Here is a 16,950-nt window from a genome sequence, read left to right as displayed (position 1 = left end):
CGCAGGAGGAATACGTCATCGCTGGGCGCAAGGACACGTCCCCTCCCGCCACCCAATGGGCGGGGCCTCGCTTGCGCCGCGGGCTCGGAGGCGGAGCTAACTCGCGCTTGGGGACTCGGAGCGGGTCCTAGGGGCAGGCCAGCTCACGTGACCGAGGGAGTCGGGGTTCCGCCACGTGCTGGGGGACCCAGCTGGGGCCAGACCATCTGGGCGTGCCGAGATGTGTAGATTTATTTGGGTGGCCTCAGGCAGGCTGCGTTACAGGGCGTTAATTCGGGGAGCCGTGTCAGAAACGCAAAGGCGTCGCCGCGGTGGTGGTGGTCAGGTAGGGTCCTGCTAGCCGGGAGGCCGTGGAGCGCCGCAGAACTGGGCTGTAAAGCCATGCCAGGGATCTTTAAAATTGTGCTTTTACTGTTTGCTGTCTCATTTAGTGATTTCACCGATTGCTGGGGTCCTAGCCCAGTCTCAGAGATCCACTTGATATTAATCTATTTCGTGCTAAAGCAAGGCACTCACACTTTAGGATCTGCGAATACTCAGATCTACCCAAAGGGGGAAAAATGGGTAAAGTCAGAAGGAACACCGCCCAAAGAAAGACAGGAAGGTCTTTGGTAAACCCTGATAGAAAAATAAGGGGCATTAGTGCTGTACCAAAGCTTTAGGGAAAACCTGTAGAAATATGAGGGACTGACAGTGGGAAATGGCGCTTAATATTCTCAGAAGTGCAGTAATAAAACCTTTAGTTTTTAGTTTTTAGACGATTCTTAAATCGTCTTAATAGTTTCTCTTTGCAGTCTCATTAAGGCAACAAGAGTTAAAGCACTGGTGACTTGCAACCGATTGTCTTCCTTCCAACCTCTGATGAAAGGGTTCCACCAGATCAAAGGCCCTAGAGATGAGTAGCCCATCCATGAATAGTCTTAAGCTTTTCCAGCCTTCCTGTTTTATATCCTGGGAAGTGCAGTTTGCCCCTTGTGATTACTTCAGTTTGCAGGAAGACCATTTGTTGAATCCCAGTAGTTCTTTGCTGTTTTCAGCAGCTCAAGGTCAGCATTGACTTTGGTACAAAACTCAGCTGGATACAAGAAACGTGGGAGTGGATATAAGAAACATACCCTTGTTCCTGGGGTCTTATTGCACTTTGTGTAATGGTGGGTGGGTAAGTCCTCCTTTAAGGGGAGCTAAATGTTTAAAATTAGTGTTCACTAAAAGACAAGCAAACTTGGACTTTCATAAAATGTTGATATGTTTATAGCTGTTCAGTGTATTCCTCTGGCCTCAATTTCTCTAGTTCCACGTATTTCCCTCCCTGGGGTGCCACAGGGGGTTAATTAATTAAGATTTGTAAAGGGCTTTGTGGACTAGGGAATAATGTATTATTAGGGTCTCATGCCCCAAACCATGGCCCCATCCTTTCATCCCAGCTAGTGGCACAGGCAACCCCATTCTTATGCATGCCAAGCTCCTAATCCCCTCTTGAATGTGGCAGTTTCCAAGGAAGGACAAGAGGCCTTAACTAGAAACAAAAATCCACTGTAAAAGAGGTGCTAAGAGGGCTGAACTTTCAAGAGTGATTCCTGACAAAATGTCTGATCAGAAACTTAATGGTTCTCCTGTGACTCCTAAGACTCAATCCAACAAGGTGGGAGTTAGGGGAGAAGAAAAGCACCCTAAATATCTAACAAGGCAATGACAGTTTCAGTACCAATAAGTATTTATTCATTGTATTTTCCCAGGGGAAAAAGAGGGGATGGAAAAAGGGTTAGCATGTGTTTTACAAAATGATAGCAAATGGGAAGGAAGTACCCAGCCAGAGTAAAATCAACCATCAAATAAACATTTCCCAGTGATGGGGTCACCAAAGCCCAGGGGGGGCTCAGTCTCCTCAGTTCAGGAGCAAGGAAAAGGGGCCAGGTAAAGAACAGACAGGTACATGCTTTCCTACCCTCCCTCCCCATAAATTCAAGATTTCACGCAAAACTTTGGTTTCTAGCAGTAAACATGGAATTACATTCGTTCGTCTCCTATTAAACAATCTTGTGGCCACTTTGACAGAAGTTTCTTGCACCTGCATAAAGTTCCTGAGTCACTTGGATATACATTCATCTTCCCTTTCTTGGTCTCCCAATCCCACTTTCTGCATGGAGTGCCCCCATCATTGTTTCCCTACCCTAGGATTAGAGATGAAAAGTGATACCGTATTATGTATTTGGCATGACTTCCATCAAGGAAGGGTCTTTACTCAGGAGGCTGCGAACAAGGATAGTGTCCTTAGCTTCAAGGTTTTTGCACAAATCATTTGAGAGTTGTGGAAACAATGCAAATTTAATGTGTACAGGCTTTTTATGGGGGTGGGAGGGTAGGTTATAGGGCAGAAGTTTGGGGGACAGAAGATCTGCTCCAAAATAGTTAACAGGGGAAGTGGAACACAAAAGAAAGGATGGCTCAAGACCGCAAGGGCCCCCCAAGCTTGCTTCAGATCTTTTTGCCTGGTGCAGAAGCTTTGTCAAAGATGCTTTGGCTATTTTTCTTGTACAAAGTTTGTAAACAATAAAACCCCAAAAGAACATGGAGAAGACCAACACATTATATTTACACAAACGAGGCCACCTGGCAATCACCAAATCAGCTATCCATGAAGTCCTACCAGCCCAAATATAACTAGAGGGGCAGCAGCTGGGGGAGGCAAGAACCCAGGCACCAGATGTGTTCTATTGCATTTGCCCTGATTCAGCACAGTGAGGTAGATTTGCAGTGATCCTATAAACAAGACCCCCTGGTCTCCCTGGCTAACCCCCAGTTGTAATCACTGCTGTTGCAGGGCAGGACACCGACTCTGGGCAACCACAGAGAAGCCATCCCTTGTGAAAGCCCAGGTGGTTCAAGAAGGATTTTAGTTCCTGTTTCCTATATCCACCCCTGGGCAGCTCAAGACGGATACAGATAATCGCTCTTAAAACCTATCCTTAGCCATTCTTTTTTAATCACACACACACCTGTGCACACACGCCCTGATGTGCATGGTTAGACCTAGCCCAATCTAGGGAAGGATAGAGCTGGCGTGCAAAGGGAGCCCTGTGCCCGAGGAATTAAGAGATCTAGAACAGGAATTCTTTCTCACCCTCTAGACAGCCCTCACCTGATATTGGTGATTTTTCAGTGCCTTTCCCCTGGCTCAGCCTCTCCTAACGTCGCTGCACCACCTTTGATGTTCAAACCAATTTCCAATCTTCCATTAGAAGGAGATCAATCATGGGGCGACCCAGCAAAGACCTAGTCTCCCGTCATAAGAGGACACTATGACAGAAAAGCCAGCTTTAATTGGCAAAACGAGGTAGTTCAGTAGGCTATACACTCCAAGTAGTTGTTCTCCCTGATGATAAAACAAAAAGTATCCCTGCTGTGCAGGCCTGGAGCTGCTGCCAGCTTATCCCTGAGATTGCTTGTGTACCTGAGAACACAGTGCAGGAATGAGGGCCTTAGATTACAATACACAAAAATACAAAACCAGAATATTTATATTACGAAAAAAAAAAGTTAAATGCACAAGATACGTCATTCGCACACAGCTAGTGCAGTTGGCATCCTGGAGAAAGTGGGGCCCAAGGTGCAGCTATCCAAGGGAGCAAATAAATAAAATCACATTGGCCCAGAATGGGGAGTGAGCTTTGAACAATTCTGCAGCTGCTCCCCCAGTCACCCCTTTTACCTCTTATCACAACCCACTGCTTGGGACAATTTTCAATAGCCTATCCCAAGAGTGGGTCATGAGGAAAAGATGTGGAAAACCCTGCCTTAGCCCCGAGAGTCCCTCCCACAGGCTCCGTGGCCATTGGGTCGGGTCCACCAATCTGGTCTCGTACTTAACCTTTTCCTTGTGGCATGGGGAACAGTCACATATCCTTTTCTCAAAGGAAAACAACTTCCCTATGCAGGCCAATTGCAAAATCCTCAGATCCTAGGGGTGGAGACTCAGATAAAACAAGCGGAGAGGGATTTCCCCCCAAAGCCCTCTCGTGCATCTGACAGAGCATGGTTAGAGTTCCTTTGCCTCACCCCTTCCCCCCACCAAGAGGAAGAGGGGGTGACGCTATGGATGGACCCCGGCCTGAGTTACATGGCAGTACCAGCTGCCCCCTACCCACCCTCCTGTCCCCACTTTCTCCACTTTGCCGATTGATGCCTGCTCCTCCAACTTCAATCACAGGATAGCCCCGCCCACTCCAGCTCAATTCTGGGCCTCTGGGAGCAGGGCAGGGGAGTGGACCTCTTCTTCATCCTCTCGAAAGTAGGCTGGCTTCCCCTGTGAGCTGGGGGCTTGCTGGGCCTTCAGCGGACAAGAGGCCACCATATGGCTGATGCTTTGGCAAAAGTGGCACTTCTTGGGCTGGGGTGGCAGCTTGCATTCCTTGGCATGATGGTCCAGGCCTCCGCAGTTGTAGCACCTAGCACAAAGCCAGACGGTCAAGTTGTGAGAAAAGAGATCAGAAGCCTTCAGTGGAGTAAGGGCGCCCAAGTTGGTCTAGGTCCTATTGCTCTATTTACTTCCCTGCATGGAGACAAAGCTCCTTATTTTTATAAAAGGAAAAACAGAAAGAGGTGATCTAAGTTCTTTCAAATCTGTTGTCTAGACGATCTCCCCAGTTTCATGCAACTTGAAGAAACGGGGATACCAAGAAAAGAATCATGGGCTCCCCCCGCCACCCGCACTGCAGGCCACACTAGATTCTACCATGACCTTAAAAAATCTGTACCTGCCATTCGTTAAAAGTATAGACGAAATTAAAGGAGTCAGACTGTAATTAATGGCCACTGAGTATGGAGCTAAGGTCCCAGAAGCCTGGAGACCTGGAGGTCCCAGAAGCCTGGAGACCTGGTACAGGCACCATCTCGACCCTGCTACTTTACTTTTTCATGCCCATTCTCTCCTTTAGTTCGTAAATACTGCTTGTGCCAAGAAGGAGCCAGTCACTAAGTGCTCTCCCCGGGCATCACCAAAGGTACCTCGAGCATCCACATGTTGCCAGTGACCACAGGCTTCATTTTTTTATCTTTGGCAACCTGGCGCAAATAATGGCCAGGTGGGAAGAGCGCCCCATCTCTGCCAACCCATATAAGCCAGTTTCCTACCTGTCGCCCTTTGATCTGCGCTTCTGCAGGTTCTTTCCTTTGGGGCGCCTCTCACTCCCAATGCAGAACACACCACCAGGCCCAGTGACTCGGATGGACTCCAGGCCTTTGGCAGACTTCTTAAAGGTGAATTCCACTGCCTCCCCCTCCTTCAGGCTCCGGAAGCCCTCCATGTGCAGCTTGCTCTGGGGGAGGGAAACACGGTTGATTTTTAAGCACCAGAAAGATAATGTTTTCACTGTTATCAGTGAAGAAACCGGTACTCAAAAGATCACTGCAACTATAAGCAAGAGACCAGCCTGACATTAACAAGAACAGCTATATGAACAGATGCTGGAACATCTTTTTTCTTAAAACACACCACTTACAGGCCCTCCCTGGTGGCGCAGAATCTAAAGCCACTTCTGCTTGAGTTCGATTCCCACCTGCCCTGGAAGTGACCACATAGTGCGGCAGACCTCTCCTGGCCCAGCCAATGCTCCCCGCTCTGTCTCTGGTGAAGCCTCTCACCGCCCCTGAGCCTCTGGCCACAGTGTACCCCAGTTCTGTATGCACAAATAAATCTTAAAAAAAAAAAAAAAAACTGATGTAAAAATAAACTATTATAATAGTATAAAAACACCCCACACATACCACTTACAAGAATTCAAGAAAAATTGCTATATATGAAACAGACCTGTCTACTTCCAAATGCCAAGATCAGGAAAAAACAAACTGAAGAAACCAAAGCAGTGCCAAATCTGGGCCTGTCTGCTGGTGCCGGGGTTGAGTCTCCACAGCCACAGCAGCACAAGTTCGAGCCCTGGCCAGGGAAGTGACCCAGATGGCACAGCAGACTTCTTCTGTATCACCCGCTGCGCCCTCAGCATGGAATTTTAGTGGATCCACCTGTTGTGCTCCCCACTGTCTCTGGTGAATCCTCTCACCCCCTGCACCTCTGGCCTGTACCCCAGTTCCTTTGTGCATATATAAAACAATGCCTGATCCTAGTTTGGACAGTGCACCAGGAAAAATACATCTATTGACACAATTTGCATATGGAAGGTAGATAAGCCTATCAACTATTCAATTTCCAGATTCTGATCACTGTGGATTATATAAGAAAATGGCCTGTTTTAGAAAATATACAGTAACATATTTAGGGATAGGAATGCCTGTAACTTATGGAGAAAAATGGAGTACAATGTTAACAGATGAAACTCTGTTTTAGTATTATTCTTGCAACCTTCTTCCCAATATGGAATTACATTAAAGTGATGTTACTGCTCTTTCCACACCACCATACTGGTGCCGTGAACCCCAAGAGCATCAAGGTGAAGATGGCAAACAAAGGCCAGGCTCTTGTTAGGTCTTGCTCCAAAGCCATCAACTGGTTTCTGACTGTGATGATGAAGCATGTTTACACTAGAGAATCTGCAGTCATCGATGACAAGCAAGCTGGGGACATTGTTGTGACGCTCACAGGAGGGTTTAAACAAGTGTGGAGTCATCAGCCCCAGATTTGATGTGTAATACAAAGATGTAGAAATGTCAGGCTAGCCTGCTTCTGTTGCCTCCGTTTGGTTCATTTTACTGAACACCAGTTACCATTACGGACCATGAAGAAAGAAGATGAAAACACAAACAAGGGAATATCCTGGGTGTCTTTTTCTCAGGGTGTTAATACACACGTGCAAATAAAACGCCTCTGGACAATAACAAAATAAAAAGATTTTACTGAAAATTGAAGGAAAAAGACAATGTGATATAAACTGACAGATCAGTGGATTAAAGACAGATTAGTGGATTCAGAAATCTATGTATATGGAGAAATCAACAATGCAATATTGTCGAGAAAATCAGTTTGGAACTAAAACCAGAATACACTTTTTATGTAGTATAGATGGGTAATACATTCCACAGGAATTCACTAGGTTAAGAAAATAAAATATAAGACAATTCAACTGATAAAACTACAAAAGGCCACTACTATCAAAAAGAAATCAGAACAGAATTTAAGTAGGTAATTTGCAAAAGACTTTGCACAATACCTCTGTCCAATGTGTTGTTGATAAAAAATCGTAGCCACTGAGAAGAATGTAAAGTTATGTTTGCTGCTTCCTTCTGACCCTAAGTAATGTCTAGTATACTTTACCATGAATTCGTGGAGGCAGATTTTTATTATCTGACTTAGAAAAAATAACCAGGAGCTTTCCTGGGGCACAAGGGTTAAGCCTCAGCCCTGTCAAGCTATCAGCAGCCATTACAGATGAGTTCAATCCCCAGCCAGGCACAGCAGACCGCTCCTGTCTCACCCGCTGCCCACGCCGGCAGTGCACTTCAGTCAATCTGCCTGTTTTGCTCCTCTTTCTGTCTCTGGTGAATCCTCTCACCGCCACCCCCCACACTTCTGGCCTGTACCCTAGTTGTTGTATGCAGAAAAATATATATATTTTTTAAAGACAATCACATAATCCTGTTAAAGGAAAAAGGCTTAGAAAATGTACAAACAAGTGATTACAACTCCATGAGTTCCTACACCAATATTTGAAAATACTGTCACTTGCAAATAAGTGGCAACCATCGACAAAAAGGGAGGGAGAAGCCCTTAACACAGCAAGTGGTGAAACTGGGGTCAGAAGAACCCTAGATTCCTAACTTGAAGCCCACAGCCCATGCCACGTGTCCCACCCCTGCGTGGACAGGTCAGCAGAGGCACGCCTCTCCCAGGCTCTAGCCAGCTAGACTCCTCTAGGGCCTATTAAGACACCCACAGAGCACGTGGTATAGTACTTAGGAACTTTAGCTCAGAGGAGGAAAAGGGACACCCGCACACTTCACCCTGGCTGGAGAGAACACAAGTAAACAGTATTTTAAGCAGGGGAAGAGGGAGTGAATATTGCAAACCGGGACATGAGTGATCCCCAATTCCTCAATCCTTTAGATTTTATTCATTTAGTGGGTACTGGTTAAGAACTCAGGCCCAGGTGCCAGATGCATCTGGGGGTGACAATTTCTGGCTACAGGGGCTTGGTTCATGATTCACCAGTGGGCCTGAAATCCTTCTTTCTCGGAAGAGGAACTCCAGTGTCCAACCAAGACCATGTGGCCACGGGATGTCAAGAGTATGTGTGCTCAGCTCTAGTTCTCCACAGAAACATTCCAAAGCAGTAGATCCTCTTGTTATTTTCTATTCCCACAGAAAGCCAAGGAGGTAATGGCTCAAGCCATTCCAATGTGGGGGGGGGGGGAGAGAGATGGCTTTAAAGCAGGAAACAGAACCCTGGAGGAGAAAGGTGAAAAGACCCATCCTTCCTGCTGCACAGCTATGACCTGGATGTGACGTCAGAGGGGTCTCCGCGAGCTGGGACAGGAGATGGCAGAATCCGGTGTCAGGACATCTTGGAGGAGTCGCAGACCGCTCCTGTCCGCCTGCTGGCTACTGGACTCCAGCTGGGGTGCTGCTGCTGGTTTGGGGTCACCACAGACAAGGGCTTGGAATCCGCGGCAACAGTCCCAGGGGCATGCCCCCCTTTCTGCTAGCTGGCCAAACAGGGCGAAACCAGACTGTAGGTGTGTTGGGAAACTGCATGCATGACACATAGCGAACCCCTACCCTGCCTGCCACATACACAAATCCTCAGAACGGCGTGATCTACCTCCTCTTCTGGATCAGGAGAGACTAACCAACAGACAACGGTCAAGAAACTGGAGGTAATCACTAACTAGTTGGGGACACTCAGGAAAATTGCTCGAGTCCACACAAGCCTCCACGCAGAGGCTGGGGTGAGAACGAGGATAATACCAGCCCGGACAGCGTGAAGGGACTAACCCTCTCAGGTCCTCCACTCCATCACTGAAGGATTTAAGGTCTGTGAAGGCTCTCAAAGAGTTAACCCCCCTTCCCTGCAAGTCACCTCACCACTGGTCAAGAGTTAGACTGGTGGTCTCCAGGGTGGCTCCCTGCCCCCCAAACCCGCCCTTTCCAGCACATAGTTTGAATTCCTCTCTTATCAGATAGGTAATCAGCTTGCAGCCCGAGTCAGCCTCACAGGCCAGCATCAGAAAGGAGCCTGAAATTCTTGCCACCACCACCACCCTACCCCCAACCACACACAAAGCAGAGCCCCGCCCCTCTCCCCATCTCCTCCAAAAAAGAAAGAGCCTGGGGGGAGGGGCAAGGCTTGAACTCCCCCAATAGAGCCCAGCCCCAGGAAACAAAGAGTTGACACTGGTTGGTTCTGGTGGTCAGATTCCTGGAGTTCCAGGGCTGCAGAATACGCCCCCACCCCACCCCCCAACCATTCACCACATTCATCCGTTCCTTCCTTCCTCTTCCCTTTGGGGTTATGGTCATGGTGAGAGAAATGGATACAGAGACACCTTTCTTCCCTGCCAAAGTCACCGCCAGCAGCCATCTTCCCTTCTCTGCAACCTGCTGTCCTGTCCTTCCACATAGGCCTGCCGCCAAACCCCTGAAGCAGGAAACTGCATTAGGGTTATTTATTCAGGTGAATTATTTTAGGGCCCTCCCTGGGGGTGCAACGCATTAGGATGCAGCACTGCATGTGAGCCACAGTCGCTTCATTGAGAGTTCGATCCCTGCCTTCCCCCCAGGTGACCATATGGTCTGGCAGACCTCTCCTGACCCTCCCGCTGCTCCTCTCAGCAGTCTATTTCCTCAATCTACCTGTTCTGCTCCCCACTCTGTCTCAGGTGAATGCTCTCACTGCCCCTTCTCCTCTGGCTTGTACCCCAGTTCTGTATGAATAAATAAATAAATCTTTTTTTTTTAAATAAATTATTTTAAAGTCCTATCCCAACTTATTCAAAGGAGGAGGGCAGGGGTCCCCATCTCATAGGAGAAAATGGCATATAAGTAGACAAACAGTTGCAGAAGACATTTGGGAGCCGGCAATGGCAGGAAGGAATGGGACCAGTTAAAGTACTTAAGTCTTCTGCTCCCTGAATACCTGACCACGTTCCTAGTCCACCCTTCTCCGGCAACCCATCTACTTCCACTATGAAGTTGGGACAAACTTTGCTTCTTTAATCATCAGTAATAGCAGCACATCAGATTTATAGAAACTGAGCCCCTTTCTAGCTCTAAGGTTACCCACTTTTTACTACATCACACCTTTAGTACAAAAGAGTTAGAATTTCAGGATACTGTTTTGGTCACAGGATTGTCCATAAAACATCCATGTTTCAGCTTTTCCACAACACCCATTCATTATCGTTCGGTAGTACCCAATGCATGCCTACACCCCCCAAGTTCTAGGTGCCTCGAAGTGCTAAGTTCTCTGCCATCCCAAATCACTAATAGTTAAATTAGGCTAAGCTGTGATCTAAGTACTGTACATTTTAAAGTCCCTAAATCACACCAAGCACATGAGCCTGTAGACCTCATTATGCTCCCATGTCACAGCCGAGGTCATGGACTGAAGGACTAAGCCCCTTGCCAGTCACAAGAGGGGCAATGCTGTACTGACTTGACTGCAGCTAACCAAACTTTATGTGCCAGCTCGAGTCTATAATCAACACGTGCAACATAAGGCATGTTGCATAGACTTAGAAAATATTTTCTAGTAGCAACATTAAAAAAGATGACAAGTTTCATGACTCAGTCCCAAGGCAACCTGAACTTTATTCCTAAAGGTAAGGTTTAGTAGGGGTTAGAGAAGGAACTGTTTTTCCTAAAACCATGCTATCTGATGATGTGCTTCAGGGAGGGTGGGGAAGATGTGCAGAACCAAAGGCTACATACAGCACACACCAATCCTGCATCACTCAGCTGATACCGTTGCCTCTTGCCCGGAGCTGACCACCAGGTGGCGCTGCTCACCAGCCTGTGGACAAAGGTGGCCCCAGGAAGCCAGGAAGGATGTTTGCTGCCTGGTCCTGAGCTGTGAACAGAAGTACTGTCAGATTCGCCCCCAGCTCCTTTAGGGGTGGGCATTTTAATTTGAGTCCTCAGAAAAAAGGAATTTCAAAAGCCATTTATTTACATCCCTTGGGCTTAGGTTTCCAGCTTGAATTAAATAACTAAACCCAGATAATTTCTAACCCCTGACCTCCCATAAAGACTTAATATAGATAGGCCTGTAGGAAGGAGACAGAGGTTGATTTGCCTAGGGTAGTTTTCCCAGAAACTTGGAATTCCAGTAGAGTGGAGAGAGGGATAATTTGACTAGGAATGTTCTAGCAACAACCTTGCCCTGGGTAAGGTCACTGAAAACCATCTGCAGAGCAGGCAACAGAGTCATCAGTTAGTTACAAGGTCGAAGAAGTTCCTCATACAAGTTTTGCTCAGGAGAGTAGCACAGACTATTTTGCAACAGTCTAGAAGGCACATCTCACTGAGAAGACCTGAAGAAGATCCCACAATGTTCAAACAAACTCATGTGTTATTACCCAGGAACTCAAAAGCAGTTCACTTACTTTTTCAATGTTTTTTCTTATTAAGGTGGAATGAAAGAACTACTGAACTACCAGGCATAGATCCCAGTCCATGAATACAAACGAGGACCCTATCTGTGGCTCAACAGCGGGGCCACACATCTTCACTAGGACTTTGTACTAATAAGGGCAGGTCCTATTCCAGGTACCAGGTCCAGAAACAGTTAACATCCCCTCTCTATCTTGGTCTTTCTCTGAAGGAAGGTATGACAAAACCCCAAACGCTAAGTGGACCTGATGCCTCAGGAGTTGCTTCACCGTTGTTCCTTCATCTATCAAGTTCCCTGAACTAGAAAAACTAACCAGACTAGCCCCTGTCCTCCAAGTTTAGAGGGGATAAGACAAAAGACAAGCACAATCCTAACTAGACAGGAGGGGAATAATGAGAGGACACACGGAGCGGGGGGGGGCTTATCTAGACCCTGCCTGGGTTGTTCCCACCACTCCCAACCTGATTTTTGGGTTTTTTTAAATAAAGATTTATTTATTTCTGCATACAGAGCTGGGGTACAGGCCAGCGGTGCAGGGGCAGTGAGAGTCTTCACAAGAGACAGAGTGGGGAGCAGAACAGGCAGAATCACTGAAATACACTGGGGAAGGGAGTAGCAGGCCAGACAGGGGTTACTTATCTCCCAGCTGGGGATTAAACTCTGCTGCAGTGGCTGTGGGAGGCTTCATAGTGCTGTGACTTAACCCCTTTGCACCACAGGGAGGGCCTTTTTTTTTTTTTTTTTTTTAAGAAACCAGGTGCTCCTGGTGGTGCAAGGGGTTAAGTCGTAGTACTATGAAGCTATCCACAGCCACTGAGGCCAAGGAACTGACCCACATGACAAAACTGACCTTCCCTGTTCTGCCCACTGCTCTCCTTAAGAGTATATTTCAGTCAACCTGCCAGTTCTGCTCCCCAGTATCTCCGGTGAATCTTTTCACATCCCTACAAAAATAAATAAATCTTAAAAAAAAAAAAAAATCCGTATGGATTCAGCAATTTCCTCAGTATTGTTTTCCCCTTGTAGCGAAAACTCAGTTCTGTGGTCAAATGTGGGCTCTTATGCCTCAAATTCTTTTAATACAGGAATTTAAACAGATTTGAATTCTGAGTAGAGGAGAGGGGGAATTGAGGGGAACTTTTTCTCATTTTGAAGTTGCTACCTTCGTGTGGAGTTGAGCCACAAGAAGTCTAAATCAAGCCAAAACTGTTCAAGTGGTCATCAAAATTTCTGAAACTGGTGAATCTCTGGAAAACAGGAGACAAGAGAATGTTTTCTTGTTCCATCTTTCCCTGGCAGAACTCTTTCTGAAAGAGGTGATACTGGGGTACCCTGGGGACATTTTTGATGGTCACAACTGAGAAATGCCAGAATGAGTGGCAGACCTGATCGAAGTCTCAGTCATGAGGAGACCAAGAACCCTGATTTAAGGGCTGACCATTTGCCATATTCAGTGTCATCTTCAAATTCCCCCAAACCCAGCAACAGGTAGAGTTCTAGAACCAAAGATCTGTGACTTTTATTGAAATCTCTTTGGTTTATGGGTTATTGGTTTTTTAGGGTCAAAAACTGCCCCCCACTTCCAGGGTGGGGACAGACAGTATTTAGAGGGAGGATGGACAATATATTTGGGTACCAAATGGGCTCAGACTTAAGAGGCAAATAAAGACGTTGAATTGTTCCCCAAACTTTTCCTTGGAGAAAAGCTCCTTGATTCCCTCCTCAGGCAAATGTCTCAGACTCACCACCCACACCAGAGTGCCCCCAAAAAGGGTAGTAAGTTTCTTGGTAACTTCTCACTCTCTCCACTTCAACACTGACCTTCCCCATGGCAACTTTTAGGGATCATCCTGACCTACTAAATTCCTGTACATTAGATCTCCAGGGTTATTTCAGATTTTTCCAAGTTTAGGAACTGGAATCACAAGTCTGGGTTACCAACTACTAAGATAGGATTTGAGACCAACCCCAGTCCCACAGCTACCAGGTTAAGGCTCAGGAAATTTCCACCAGTCATTGTCCTCTGTGACTTGTTGGGAGGCGGAGGCTGTTAGGGAGACAAATTCTTAATTCGTTATCCCAGCTCAATTCCCTCCTGATAACTTATTCAACTGTGGAATGTCCCTGGACATTCCAGGACCCTGAAGATTACTTCCCAGCTAATCCATCTGAAGCAGCACCATCTGCGCCCTCCTTCCCAAACCTTAAGGTCCCGGTTTTCTCCCTTCCACCCAACAGTTAGTTGTGACTGCCGCAGCACAGAGCTGTTTGCTCCAGGAAACCTTTTGAGACCTGGATATCATCAAGAACCCCCAGAAGGTGAGGGGCCACATTCCCTTAACCCTCTCCTTATTTAGAAACCTTTGGAAGGGAGACAAGAAAATGTTGGGTCTGACTCTCACTCTAAGCCTCCCAAAGTTAGGGAAGCTGTCCAGTCGGTCTCCAGACCTGAAAGATTTTAATCTCTTTGTGATCAGATAAATGGGAGAGTGGGGGAGCTGGCCGCCCCGCTGAGGAGGGCCATTCAAAGCTGGTTCCTGTAATAAAGTGATTTAATAGATCTAAAGAGGCCAATTCCCTTCTTTCTCCCACAATTACTTCCTGTGGGTTATCATTCACATATGTAAATGAGACAGGGAGGGGCAAAGCCACCAGTCAGAACTAGAGGTCTGGTGGGGGGAACAAGGGGTGGGGGAGGAAAGGGCACAGCTAAGCACTCCGCCGCAGACCCTCCTGCCTGATGTTCCAGTGGCCCAGTGATCCTCAAATTAACTGGCTGGTCCCATCTCCAGGGATCCTGGGGATCCTCCCTCAACCTCCTTACTGAGGGGTAGAGCTGAGATTTCCCTGCTGCCTCGGACCCAGTCTACCCAGCATCTCCCCCTTCGACCCCTCCCCCTACAGAATACCATCCCTCAGGCTCCAACCCTTAATCCCCACATCCTCCTTCCCCCTCCCCCACTGCTCCTAAAGCCAACCTCCCCGAAGTAACCCCTCCCTGCCCGGCTTGGTGTCAACCTACTGGGCCAGGGATTAGGAATTTTTTCATCCCAGGTCCCGGCTCAAATCGCAAAGGTGGGGCGGGAGAAGGGAAGCACCTTCGTTTACTCGGTAGTTAGGGAGGCAGGAGTCCCGGGGCCATCCAGTAATGTTTCTAAAATAATTAGGATGGAGTGAGGAAGGAGGCCAGGGAGGAGGGAATCCTGGAGTCTCTGGCTCCTTGTTTGAGGTCGGGAATGTGAGGACAGCAATCAATGGCTGTCTGGGGGCCATAAATGCCAGCTGAGGAGAATGTGTCCAGAGGCTGCTTCCCCACCCCCTGCCCGGAGACACTGAATTTCACCAGCAGCATGCTGCTTTAACTGAGAACTTGGGATTGTGACCTAACTCCCTCCCAGCTGGCCCAGGAATCTGACCTGGGCTTCCAGATTTTCTTTCACTGTGGGAACTGGACAGCAGAAGCCCAGTCGGGAACTGTGTGACTCGAGATGGTCCTCTGGACTTTTCAAGTCTTCCACTGCGCACTCCTCTCCCCCACTCCCAGTCATTCTAAAATCTGCCAAACTCACCCAGAGTTTTGGTTGACTACCTGGGAAAGACTTGGCTGACTTCGCAGCTCTGCCCCACAGGGTCCCAAACAGAACCCTCCCTCTCCAGCTGGGAGCTCCAGTCATTTGGTGCAAAGTAGCTGGGGTCTCAGGGCCTTGCGCGCTGGCCGGGCATGTGCTTGCCTGGCCGGCCTGCTCACCCTCCCCCCACAGGCAAGCACAATACAACCTTAGTTTCTGCCACATGGGGTCACCTCCCTGCCCCCTGCCCCCTTCCCAGGGGAAGGAGGTATCAGACACGTGGTAAGTCAGAGGGGTTCCTGGAAGGGGGTGGGGGTGCTGCTAACAGGCACTGTCCCTCAACTCCCTTCTGAGGGGATTAACAAGGGCTTCGAACTGGGGTGCCACACAAAGATGGGGACGCACAATAAAGTCCTTCAAGCCACTATTCAAGTCCGTCCGCACATCTTTGGATATGCGCGCCAAGATCCCTTTCTCACGGCAAAGTTACCAGAATCGGTCTCACCTGGTGCACAAAGACGTCCACCGGAGGGTCAAGCGCGACCCCGGCGCGGGCGGTCATGGACAGGAAGCCGAACCCCATGCGCACGTTGAACCACTTACAGATGCCGGCACCGTGCAGCAGCTGCGGCTCTTCTGCAGCCCGGGCCGCGTCCTCCGGCGCCTCCTCCGGCGCCTTCGCGCAGCCACCTGGAGATTGGGAGGGCGCTCAGCTGGGGGCGTGGGGGCACGGAACTGGAGGGCCCTCTCAAAACACCCGGCAGGGACACCCTAGGGTCCATCCCGTGGGTGGACAGCCAGGAAACTGCAGCTACTAAATAGCGGGCGAGAAAAGACCTGTCCAGGTCGCCTCCCGCGCTCCCCAAGCTTACACTGAGGCTAGTTGTGCCCCGAAAGTTTTGTTCCTCTTCCCACCACACGTTGCCCGGGGACAGATGACCGGGCAGGCCCCTCCTCTTCTCTCCCCCCACCCCCGCCCCCGTTGCCTCGGCGAGCACACCGCTGGGACACTAGTGTTCTTTGCTCCAGAGCTGGCCCCCTGAAACAGGAGGCCGCAGAGACTAGGGGTCCGTCGGCCAACCTGAGGGACACTTCCCCACCTCCCTTTTATGTGGCTCCTGGGCGCCCCTACAGCCTAAGGTGTCCCGATAAGTCCCGAGCTCGAACCTGCAAACTGCTGGTTTGACACAGAGCCCATGGTAGTCGGCTGAGCCCGCGGCCCCGGGCCCTTGGTCCGGCGGCTGCTGGCCCCAGAGAAGTCCGGAGGCAAAGGGGTGGCTCGGAGAAGAGGCTGCTACATCTTCCCCAGCACAATAGCGGTGGGAGGGCCCACGGCTTTTCAAAGGCTCCCAAATTCTAAAAGACAATGACCCAACCCCCCGCGGGCAGCCCCCTCCCCTCCCCTCCCCTCCCTCTTTTTCCCCTCCCTTTCCCTCCAGTTCCAGCTCCCGCCCTCCCCCAACGCTGCCGTCTCTGACACCTCTGGGGTGTCCCTTCTCAGAACCTTGAGGTTTGACACCCCCACCCCACACACACATCTGGAGATGGGGATCGTTAACCCTAGAATCCTGAATACCCCAGAATTTGGGATCATGCACTTTAAGAACTCAGTGGGGGTCCCCAAAGCCGCGTACAGGTGGGGGACCCGTGGGGGGCTAGTTTTTAAACCATGTGACTGCTCCCACACACACTCACACACCACCCCCACCCCCACCCCCCGCGCAGATAATTATACATTCCAGAGAGTTGGGGGAGGGAGGTGTGAGCCTGGCAGCGCCGGCCAATCAGAGTCACAAACCACCTGTCAAGGGAGAAATGGATGA

The 16,950-nt window shown here is 49.0% G+C and overlaps 1 protein-coding gene across 1 annotated transcript; it reads right to left on the bottom strand.

Moving 5' to 3' along the window:
* Positions 1 to 4,228: 4,228 nt before the first annotated feature.
* LIN28A (lin-28 homolog A (C. elegans)) lies at positions 4,229 to 16,325 on the bottom strand. The gene is made up of 4 exons (XM_004678655.1): positions 16,295 to 16,325; positions 15,633 to 15,817; positions 5,131 to 5,315; positions 4,229 to 4,445 (listed from the first exon to the last, which is right to left on the bottom strand). The coding sequence occupies exons 1-4, from the start codon at positions 16,323 to 16,325 to the stop codon at positions 4,229 to 4,231; spliced, it is 618 nt and encodes a 205-aa protein (XP_004678712.1).
* Between the last annotated feature and the right edge of the window lie 625 nt (positions 16,326 to 16,950).

The sequence above is a fragment of the Condylura cristata genome, unplaced genomic scaffold, assembly GCF_000260355.1.
Source record: "Condylura cristata isolate star-nosed mole 26May11 unplaced genomic scaffold, ConCri1.0 scaffold00008, whole genome shotgun sequence".
NCBI classification, from domain to species: domain Eukaryota; kingdom Metazoa; phylum Chordata; class Mammalia; order Eulipotyphla; family Talpidae; genus Condylura; species Condylura cristata.
This window is presented reverse-complemented; position numbering and strand designations above follow the sequence as displayed.